Source organism: Hippopotamus amphibius, chromosome 11 (assembly GCF_030028045.1).
Source record: "Hippopotamus amphibius kiboko isolate mHipAmp2 chromosome 11, mHipAmp2.hap2, whole genome shotgun sequence".
Lineage (NCBI taxonomy): Eukaryota > Metazoa > Chordata > Mammalia > Artiodactyla > Hippopotamidae > Hippopotamus > Hippopotamus amphibius.
Window position 1 is genome coordinate 55,334,771 of NC_080196.1, and position 11,318 is coordinate 55,346,088.

General features: G+C 37.1%; 1 protein-coding gene across 1 annotated transcript; it reads left to right on the plus strand.

Annotated features, from left to right (window-relative positions):
- The first annotated feature begins 827 nt into the window (after window positions 1–827).
- Window positions 828–8,723, plus strand: LOC130831125 (tripartite motif-containing protein 5-like). The gene is given in 8 exon segments (XM_057698820.1): window positions 828–864; window positions 867–1,246; window positions 1,834–1,929; window positions 2,609–2,839; window positions 6,471–6,493; window positions 7,508–7,608; window positions 7,889–7,915; window positions 8,137–8,723. Coding segments are annotated over 8 exon segments (1,482 nt in total).
- Window positions 8,724–11,318: the final 2,595 nt, after the last annotated feature.

The following is an 11,318-nucleotide window of genomic DNA, read 5'->3' on the forward strand; positions in this document are numbered from 1 at the left end:
AAAACAGAAATAGACTCACAGAGATAGAAAACAAACTTATGGTTACCAAAGGGTATGGGGCAGGGACATAAATTAGGAGTTTGGGATTAACATATATACTACTGTATATAAAATAGGTAAACAATAGGGACTTACTGTTTAGCACAGGAAACTATACTCAGTATCTTGTAATAACCTCTAATGGAAAAGAATCTTAAAAAGAATGTATATATATGTGCATGTGTATATATATATATATATATATATATATATATATATATATATAATTGAATCACTTTGCTATACAACTGAAACTAACACAAAATTGTAAATCAACTATACTTCGATAAAAAAAAAAAGAGTGAGTCATACTGACATACCATGCTGAGAGAAGAGAAGTTATAAAAGCCCCAAAACATAAGTGGTTTGGGGCTTTCTACATTGAGGGTGTGTTTTTAGCATGCAGGAGAAAAAGCACGACAGATGGTGGGCCACACAGGATCTTGGTAAGAAAAAGCAACTAGTTTTTGCTTTAGTAACGTAAAGGAAAATAGTTATTACACAGATAAGGATAGATGGAATTTGTCATGTGACATGAACCAGAAGTAAAGTGTTTAGAATTTTTATAGAAAGTCATTTTACCAGGACAAGAAGCACCTTTATTTCTCCACCTTTTCTTTTTTCCGTCAATATTTTGTTCTTGGCTCGTCCTTGATTTCTACAAAACTAGTGTCATTAGATTTCTACCTTTCTTATTCTGCCCACTTTTAACCTTTCCAATCATGCAGGGATCTGTGAGCAAAAGAACCCTCAGAATCAGGACAAGTAGGTGCAGGGGAGCAGCTGCCATGACTTCAGAATTCCTGGTGAACATACAGGAGGAGGTGACCCCATTTGCCTGGAGCTTCTGACAGAACCGCTGAGCCTTGACTGTGGCCACACCTTCTGCCAAGCCTGCATCACTGCAAACAACAAGGAATCCGTGATTGGCCAAGAGGGGGAGAGGAGCTGTCCTGTGTGCAGAACCAGTTACCAGTCTGGGAACCTGCGGCCTAATAAGCATGTTGCCAACATAGTGGAGAAGCTCAGAGAGGTCAAGCTGAGCCCGGAGGTGGAGCAAAAGAGAAATCTGTGTGTGCAGCATGAAGAAAAACTCCTGCTCTTCTGCGAGAAGGATAAGGAGGTCATTTGCTGGGTTTGTGAGCGATCTCAGAAGCACCGTGGTCACCATACGTTGCTCGTGGAGGAGGTTTCCCAGGAGTACCAGGTAAGAGACCAGAATTGAGGAAAGACAGGTCAGAAAATGGTATTTGAGGGCACAACATTACTTTCATTGGACTGTAATTACATGATCACCATAGATTTGAGACCTGTGATCTCTTTTCTTCCTATGCTCACTCTCTGATGTCTGAAGCAAATCTCTGTGCATTCCCCAAATTACGAAAGTACAAGCAAACAGACTCCTAGGCGGAAGTAGACACTCATGTATGTTGTGCTAATAGGTGGAGACCTGGTGCCCAAGAGAAGCTCTCATTACCCCTTTGAACAACAGGGGTAACTAGGACACTGGGTGGATTGAGGAGTAAGTTATTTTCTTGCTGCTGAATCAGGTTTCTTCTAGAACAAAGAGAACCAGTCTTCCCTCAGCAAGAGGATGATGATTTCTATTGCTTGAGTCTCAAAGAACACATTCACCAACTCAGGTTTTTTTCAAAGTCACAGATTCTAATTACTATTTTCAGTTTCTATAAAGTCTATTCTTTTTGGAAATCAGCCTCATTTCTCACCCATTTATCCTCTACAGTGATGCTGAGAAAGCCCATAGCTTGACTCTGGTGTGTTTCTTTTCTACAGAAGAAACTTCAGGTAGCTTTGGTGAGGCTGAGGGAGGAGCAGCAGGAAGCTGAGAAGATGGAAGTTCAAGTCAGAGAAGAGATCGCTACCTGGAAGGTAGGAGGAGATACGAGAGAGTTAGATATCTCAGAAGAACATTTGGTTAGTCAAAAGGAGCTGCCTTCCTCTTTGTTCCCTGACAGTTAAGTCACTTGACTAGTCCTTTTCTTCATCCTCTCCCTGACTAGTCCTTTTCTTCATCCTCTCCCTTTTCTTCATCCTCTCCCTGATTGGGTGCTGAAAAGTGAACATATCACAAATGGACACAGATACTGGAAGGGAGGTATTCATATGGAGGGACTCTCTGGTGAGGATGACTAGTGAATTTCAGATTCCATTCCTGTCATGTGTTTTAGCCTTTGACTCTTTTCAGGGAGACATCTGGAAATGGCTCATGGTTCTGTCAGCAGTGTTCAACTTTTTGATAGAGGGTAGTGGGAGGGGATCAGGAGTAATGCAGGGAGACGTGAGCATCCTGGACAGCTGCGTGAAGGCTGAGCCACACGCAGGGATCCTGTTTTGGCTCTGAGTTGTCCTGGTAATGCAGACTTGGCGCCATTATTTTGAAATGTGTTGGAGAGAAAAAAATAGGAAAGGCAGCTTCCCTAAGGATTGCTTCCCTCTTTCTATCTCACTTCCCTGTGGGAACTGCCCAAGTAGAATAGCTCTTTTTCTGGCTCCCAGTCTCTGCCCAATAGTCCTAACACCTCTCCCTCTGTGTTTCTCATTCCTGAAGAGTCGAATAGAACATGAGAGACAAAATGTCCAGGAGGAGTTTAAAAAACTGAGAGGTATCCTGGCCAGTGAGGAGGTGAAGGAATTGTAAAAGCTGAAGAATGAGGAGGGATTGATTCTAAGTAACCTGGCCAGTTCTGAGTATGAGCTGGTCCAGCAGAGCCAGTTGGTGAGAGATCTTATCTCTGATCTGGAGCATCGTTTGCAGGGGTCAACAGTGGACATGCTGCAGGTAAGACTGGGGAAGAAGCCCCAGCATCTGAGACATGAGAGAAGTGAAGACTAAATTTCCATCTCTTCTGTGTTGCTGTGCTCTTTCTGGTACTGTCGCTAAGGTTGCTTTGACCCTGCAATACACTTTCCCTGCATCTATTTCAGAGGTTATAGGAATAACTGAATGTATGGATTGAATAGAGGAATAAAAAGGGAAAACTTTAGTTTTATTAATATATCAAACAGTGCAAAATGTGACTGTCTGGAGAAGATTCATTGTGTTCAGTGACTTTCTAAAGGCTCCTGTTATCTGTGATCTAGTGTTAAGCATTTTTCATGTGCCTCTTCATGACCCAGCTTAGTCACAAACAAACAAATTCACTCAGATTCCAAGAGGTTTTTTGTTTTGCTTTTTTTCTCATTCTGTTGAAAATTTATTTCTCTTTTTCTATTTTTGAAGACAGTTTGTGAAGAACTGTTATTTATTCTTTAAAGATTCAACAGAATTCACCAGGTGGCCATTTCACTCTGGGTTTTTCTTATTGGAAAGTTTTAAAATATATATATGTATTTTTTTTTCTTTTTTACTTGTATTAGGATTCTTTAGATTTTTTTACAGTCCTTTAATTCTTTTTTGTATGTCTTTTTTGGAATCTGTATACTCTGTCTAAGTTGCCCAATTTGTAGACATAAATTTATTTATAACCATCCCTTATCATCTCTTTAATTTCTATAGTAACTAGGAGTAATGTCCCATCTTTTATTCCTGATTTTGGTGATTTGCTCTTTAACTTTTTTCTTGCTCAGTTTAGTCATGTTTTGTCAATTTTATTAATTTTTTTCAAAAACAATCATTGTTTCAGTGATTTCATCTATTTTGTAAACTTTCTTATTCATTTATTTCTGCTCTCACATTTATTGTTTTCTTTGTGTGTTTGTAAACACTTTTGCACGTGTGTACGTGTGTGTGTGCTGCTTTAATTTACTGTTTCTTTTTTAGTTTCTTGACTTGAAAACTTAGTAGATCACTGATTTGAGATAATCTCTTCTGATATTATTTTAATGATTTAAGTGCATTGCCTTAGTTGCTTTCTATATATTTTGATTGTTTAGTTTTTATTTTCATTCAGTTCAATTGTTTTCAAATTTCCTATGCAATTTCTTTTTGTTAAACCATGGATATTTGAAAGTGTGTTGTTAATTAGAAATACTTGGTGATTTCTGAGTTTTACTTCTGCTGTGGATTTCAAATTTAATTCTATTGTAATCAGAGAATATATATTTTATTACTTTAAACTTTTTAATTCACTCATACTTGTTTACAAACTAAGATACTGTATGTCCGGACAAATTTTCATTGTTAATTTGAAAAGACTGTGTATTCTGCATTCATTGGGTGAAATATTTGGTCTATAGATGTCAGTTAGGTCAACTTGGTTGATTGTACTGTGCGTGTCTTTTATAAGTCTGATGATTTCCATGCAAGTTGTTCTCTCCTTATTGAGAATGAGTTGTTAAAATCTGCAACTACTATTATTGAATTGTCTATTTTTCCTTTCAACTTTGCTTTGCGTATTTTGAAGCTCTGCTGTTAGGTGCATGTATAATCTATTATAGATTTACTTTTTATTTTCATTTACAGTGCATGTAAACCAGAATGGCTACTGTAGTTTTCATTCTTCTCTTTCTCTTTAACTAGCTTTTTTTGCATTAAACAAATATTTCTGGTATGATATTTTAGATTTTCCTATTTTCTGACTGTATATTTTTAGTTTTTTTTCCTAGTGGTCGCTCTAGTGATTACAACATTTCCTATCCTATCATGTAATTTACTTCAGATTAATACTAACAATCTCAGTAAAAATAGACACTTGCTGCAGCATTGCCTCATTTCCTTCCAGCAACAACACAGTGATGCTTTTTATAAGGGCACCTGATCCTCTGCAGTCTAAGGCCTGCAGGCATCTGAATGTTTTGTTATAACTGGGAAGGAAATGCTCTTTTCTTCTGGAGTTTATATCAGGAGATTCTTTTAAAACTGAGAATAAAGTCAATATAGGTGGAATAAATAGAATTGGAGAAAGACAGAGACGAGAGTCTGATAATAAGTTTGGGGCTTCAGAATTAAACTTTCATTAATTTTATAACTGCCCCCCCTTTCAGATCCTTTATCCTTTATCTACCTATTCTAGTTTTACTTGATTTTTGTCATATATAACAAAAAAGCCTGAATACAGAGAGAATTTTTTTGTTTTGTTTCTAAACCCAGCTGTTATCCTAGTTTTTGGTGACATGGAGGAAGTAAATCTGAAGTAAAAGAGATTAGATATATTGGTGCATATCTATTCAGACACATAAAAAATATATGATGATTAAGATTAGATAGTTAAAAACTATTAAGGACCTGGACTATACTGATTTAATAGAGACTAAATACAGGTAAATGTTGTAGTTTTTAGGACAGTGACTGAGTGGTTATTAGTAACATTATCAAAATAGGGTACAGGAGAGGAAACAATCTGGTTGGTGAATACTTAGTTACATATTACACATCTCAAATTACTGATGCCTGTGGCTATTTACTACTGGATATTTTAATATGCATTTAAGATACAAAATTGAGTAAAAATAAAGATTTGGAATTCAAATGCACTGTGTGTATGTTGAATTTAAGGGAGTGGAAGACATCATTAGCAGATAGTGTATAAATGAGAAGAGAGACCTGAAAAACACGTATGTTGATATATTTGTTTTCTTGTACCAAAACAAAAGCCATATAAATAGCTTGAGGAATATTAGAATTATGTATTCATCTTTGATTCTACAAAAGCTGGTTTAATGCTTGGCAAATAATATATATCACTTCACAGTTTTGTTGAGTAAATGAACCATGAATTATTCAAATCATATCATGGGGCACCAAAATTAGAGGCCTCTTGTTTTTCCCATTAATATGTCTCATCTCCAGATACTAGAAGCCTCTTGCTTCCACAAGAGTCAAAGCTTTTTTACCTTTTTGGAAATCTGAGAACATCACATGAATCTTCTGGAAAGACTGGCCTCACTCTTGTCTTTACTTTCTGGCTCTCACATTGAGACCATTTCTATTCCCACAATCCCGAATGATGGGAATGTGATGCAGCTTTGTAAGTGGGGGAACCTATTACTTCTTTTCTGTTTTAAGAACTTTTATTGAGATACAGTTAACAGACAATAAACTGCATATATTTAGAGTGTACAATTTGGTATTCTTTTTCTTATTAGTAATGTATATATGGCAATCCCAATCTCCCAATTCATTCCGCCCCAGCCCTCCTGCTTTCCACACTTGGTGTCCATATGTTTGTTCTCTACATCTGTGTCTCTATTTCTGCCTTGCAAACTGGTTGATTTGTACCATTTTTCTATGTTCTGCATATATGTGTTAATATATGATATTCGCTTTTCTCTTTCTGACTCACTTCACTCTGTATGACAGTCTCTAAGTCCACTCTGTATGACAGTCTCTGGTCTCTACAAATATCCCAGTTTCATTCCTTTTTACAGCTGAGTAATATTCCATTGTATATATGTACCACATCTTTTTTATCCATTCATCTGTTGGTGGGAACCTATTACTTCTTGACTCATGTTCTCTCTTTTCTCACTAGGATGTGAATGACATCATGAAAAGGTATGTGTCAGAGACCAGAGACGGTCCATTTTGTGCTATGAAAAGAGGATTAAAGTTATTAGAGTCATCTAGTGGTCAGTTAAAATAAAACAATGCTCCGGGCAGATAAACAGTGTATAGATTTACCTTAGATTTCTGCTCACAAATCATGGCTAGATTGTCTAGCCTTCTTTACCTGCCGCGAACCCAGAATTGGAGACAACTCCTTTATATTTAAATTTTTGCACCAGGAATAGAAGAGACCAGGTCTTTCCATATCATTCTGTTTAGATTTCCAAAAACAGACTTGAATCTCAAGGAAAATTTTGGTCTTTCTGCAAACAATTGATTCATCTTGGTAACATATTCTAGAAGCCAGAATGGAAAGGTAACACCCTTGGTCTGAATTTGTACAACTACATACTGCATCAAGCCCTTTACAAACACATGAAATTCTGAACACTATTTGTTTAGTATTCATAACCGTCTTCTTTTCTAAGGTGTGTAATTATTCCCAGAGATCCTGAAATCTCAGTTTATTCTGAGGATGTCCTATGGTGGAGCAGCCTTTGAAGATCTGGGGACTCTCTAGATAGTGTTCTCATACTGGATGTGTCTCAAACAGCCAAGAGCCAGGCCCTGAAAACTCACTTTCTAACATCTCCCTGGAATTCATAACTAGGCAGTGACTTTTACACATATTAATTTTTTAAGGTAACAAAATTTTGTTTTGTTAAATTTAATATTTTGAGTAATTTCATATGACCTGTAGGAGGTAGAGAGGGAGATGATTTCATTTTGGAAGGAAGAAACTCTCCTTCTGCAGGTCAAGACTATCCCAGGTCACACAGTGTAGCTGGGAAGGCAGATATGAGTACATTTCTTCTGGCTCCAAAGTCAGGTGTCCACTCTCTCCTTTCCAAGCATCTCTCAGAAAACAGTTCAAGCTCATCAATGGGGTGAAAATATTGCAAGTTAGTAGTTTTAGAGGGACAAAATGTCAGAGATATGGGTATCAATTTTTGTCTTCCCCAGGAGTGAGAACTTGACTGTGAAGAAGCCAAAAAGTTTTTCCAAGGAGCAAAGTAGAGTTTTTCGAGCTCCTGATCTGAGAGACATACTGCGCGTGTTTAATGGCGAGGAGTGCTACCCAAGTGGGTGTCTGTGGGATTCTTGTGATGGTAGGGAGAATGGGAAGGAGGCTCCAAATTCTAGGTGTAGATGGAGACAGCTAAGCCCAGACACTATGTGCTGATGATATGGTCATGTTTATGGGGAGTGACCAGTGGCTTCATTTATCCTCTCTTTCACCAGTTCACTACCTCACTACAGCCCTTCCCCTAATCTGGAAAAGAATAGATTTCAGTGCTGACTCCTTTGCTGTTATTTAACATTATGGATTTTTTATCATTTCAGAGCTGACAGACATGCAACGCTACTGGGGTAAGGAGACATATCACAGTATCATCAAGCCACCTTGTTTTCATTATTTTTTAGAATTTTTCATTTGTTAGTAGGTCTCATGTTTATGAACCATGTTTTCCCTCCCAATGCATACAAACATATTATCTTTCCACTCAAGGTATTCTAAAGATCCCTTATAAAATGTCACAAATAAAGCTATTAAATCATAGCTCTCCCCTAACCTTGTAATTTTTCAACAGTTCACGTGACCCTGAATCCTGTCAAGCTTAAAAAAGATGTTATTTCTGCGGATCAGAGACAAGTGAAGCACAAGTTTATTCTGGAACAATATAATACATATCGGAATGATGATTATGAAGATTATGGTGTCCTGGGCTCCCCCATTATCACATCAGGGAGACATTACTGGGAGGTAGATGTGTCAAGGAAATGTGCCTGGATCCTGGGGGTATATAGTGAAAGACGGCCTGAATATACTTTGAAGTTACCAGTTAAAATTAGTGGAAATTGTCAAAATGTTTACTCGAGATATCAACCTAAATATGGCTACTGGGTCATATGGTTAAATCATGATTCTGTATATAATGCCTTTAAAGATTCTTCCTCCTCAGATCCCTTGATTTTAACCCTCTGTCTGAGTGTTCCTCCCCATCGTATTGGGGTTTTCCTAGACTATAAGGCTGGCACGGTCTTATTTCTCAACGTCACAAACCACGGGTTTCCCATTTATAAATTCTCTTCATGTTCTTTTTCTCAGAAAACATTTCCATATTTCAGTCCTATGAAATGTGATGCCCCCATGACTCTGTGCTCACCAAGCTCTTGAACCTTCTCACACCCACTTCTCTGCAGTGCCTCTTATACACCCGAGTTTATCTGCACCATTCTTACCTTTTTTCACGCTGCCTCTCGTTTTTTCCATTTGAATGCCCTTCATTTATCGATAGGGTGTAAGATTTGCCTTGTGTCCTATTTTTCCCAGTATCATGTTTGCATTAGGAGAAAATCCTAATTCACCATTTTCCATAACACAAGGGAAAATGACAAATGCCTCATAAAGACAGAGTAGTATCGATGTAGCACGTCTGCCGAATTTTTACAATCTTAATTCCTCTGGCGCTGACTGAGAAGATGAAGGAAAGCTTTTCAATTACTTTAGTATATTAGGAGGGTGAGTCAAAATTTTCCACACTGTGGCTGTAAAAATGCTACAGGCAGAGTGCAGATAGTTGTTGACTAACCTTCATATCAATGACCTAATATAGGAGTTATTCACTAAAGAATGAGTCCTGAGCAGTGTCTCTGTTTACCTATGATGTCCCTTATTTATTAAGGAATTAAGGAGAAAATATCAAAAATGATATGTACTAAGTGTTGCAGTTATGTTTCCAGAGTGTCTGAGTTCAAGTCCTCTCACTCTATATATTAGCAGTGTGACCGAGGATAACATCCCTAAATGCTGTTTTTATTTTCTTATTGTCATCTTGATATAGGAACTGCACCATACATAAGATCATTGTGAGAAGATAAATGCTATTAAGTGTAAAGCATACAAGTGTCTCAATAATGAATATTTGATCTATTAATTATTGAAAAATATAACCTGTGTCAGTGTCTTATTAAACAGGTATGTGCTTTAGGGGCACAAGGGTTCTTTTGATTGAAGTTTCATTTTCCAGATCCTAGATAATTCTGTGCAGCTGTCAAGTGTACTCCAACTCTCCCTGTCGTAGAAAAGCATGTATGTGTGTGTATGTGATCACAGCTAGAATTTTATTATAATTCAGGTGTTTTTACTACAGGGTCTTTAAAGTAAACTAAATTCTATGGAATTCAGTTTCTCATTTGTAAAAAAAAAGTACCTAATTAATATTGTGAGTATTAAACAATACAGTGTTTGAAATAACCTCTGTAATTCCGAACACAAAAATGGTATGGTGTTTATTCAATTTTTGTTCCCTCTCACTGTGACTGAAATAAGTCATTTTCAGAATACATATTAGTTTATTGTCAACATTATTTCTCTTTCTGTGTTTTAAGAAACAGAGTAAATTAATTACAGAATTACAATTTTCCTTAAACTTAACCTTGTTGTTAAATAAATGTTTCTGTATAGGTTCTTTATTTAAAAAAAAAAGTTGTACAGTAATTCTGTTTCATTGAAACTCAATTTCAATTTGGGCTCTGTTTGCTGAGCTTTAAAAAGTTATCATTCACAATGATACAAAGTGTAATTGTGGAATTTCTTAACAATGGTGTAGGTATGTGTTTTGTGTGCCCTGGTCATCCTTACTTTTTCAATGAGGTGAAATGTTCAGGAATGAAGAGAAAAGTCTGTTATCTTCCTTTAGTGAGATAAGAGGGAAATTTCTGCAGTGGATGTTCATTCAGGGATTGGTGGCATTTCCATATTTCCATGTGTTTTGGAATTTTTAATCTCAATTCTTTCTCCAACGGAGTCAAAGTTTTTTTTTTTTTTTTTTTTTTTTTTTTTTAAAGAAAAGTATATCAAGTTCATCTGCTCTCACCCCTGCTTCTTCCCCAAAATTCCATCTTCCTTAGCTTTGGATGACCTTTGATTTGACAGGGGTTTCCAAGGAGGATTTTTTCCAGTTTCTGGGTCTGTGTGTGTATGCACATATCTATATCTTACCACTCATCTTTGGAAAGGGGGAAAAATTGGTCTTTGAAATATTTCCTTTGACCTGTGCCTTCCTGTTACCCCATGCTACAATGACTGATGTCCTGACTCACTAGGAAAAATCTGTTCTCTTGAATTTTTGACAAATGACTTTTCAGGGACATTGATGCCTTTTCATTTACTGGAATGCCCAGTCCTCCAGTTCAGGATGAAGTACCTAGTTACAAGAAAATGAGGAACTGAATTTTTATAGACAACAAAAAAATCTGCACACTGAGGGGCATTCACTTTCTAACAGAGACTCAGGGCCCAGAAATAAATCCCTCAGCTGAAAAGAAGACGACATCGATAGGTAGCTCCCAGTCACATAGTCTGTTCCCAGTAAAAGACCTAAGAAGGTGTCCTGGAATCTCATCATTAATTGGTGCTGGGAAAACTGGACAGCTACATGCAGGAGAATGAGAATTGAACACTTCCTCTCACCATATACAAAAGTAAACTCAAAATGGATTAAAGGCCTTAATGTTAAGTCATGAAACCATAAAAGTCCTACAAGAGAACAGAAGTAGAACACTGTTGGACATAAATCATAGCAATAGCCTTTTGCAGCCTGTTTAGGAAAAGTGTCATTTTGGCCACATTGCATTCAGCTCCTGAAAGTCAGTGTCAGTGAACTACCAGTCTGTGATCACCCCTCTGACTCGCCACCTATGTGATTTCAGCTTTGGAGTGCTATTTCCTCTAACATGACCTAGTAGGACACAGACTGGCCAGAGTCAC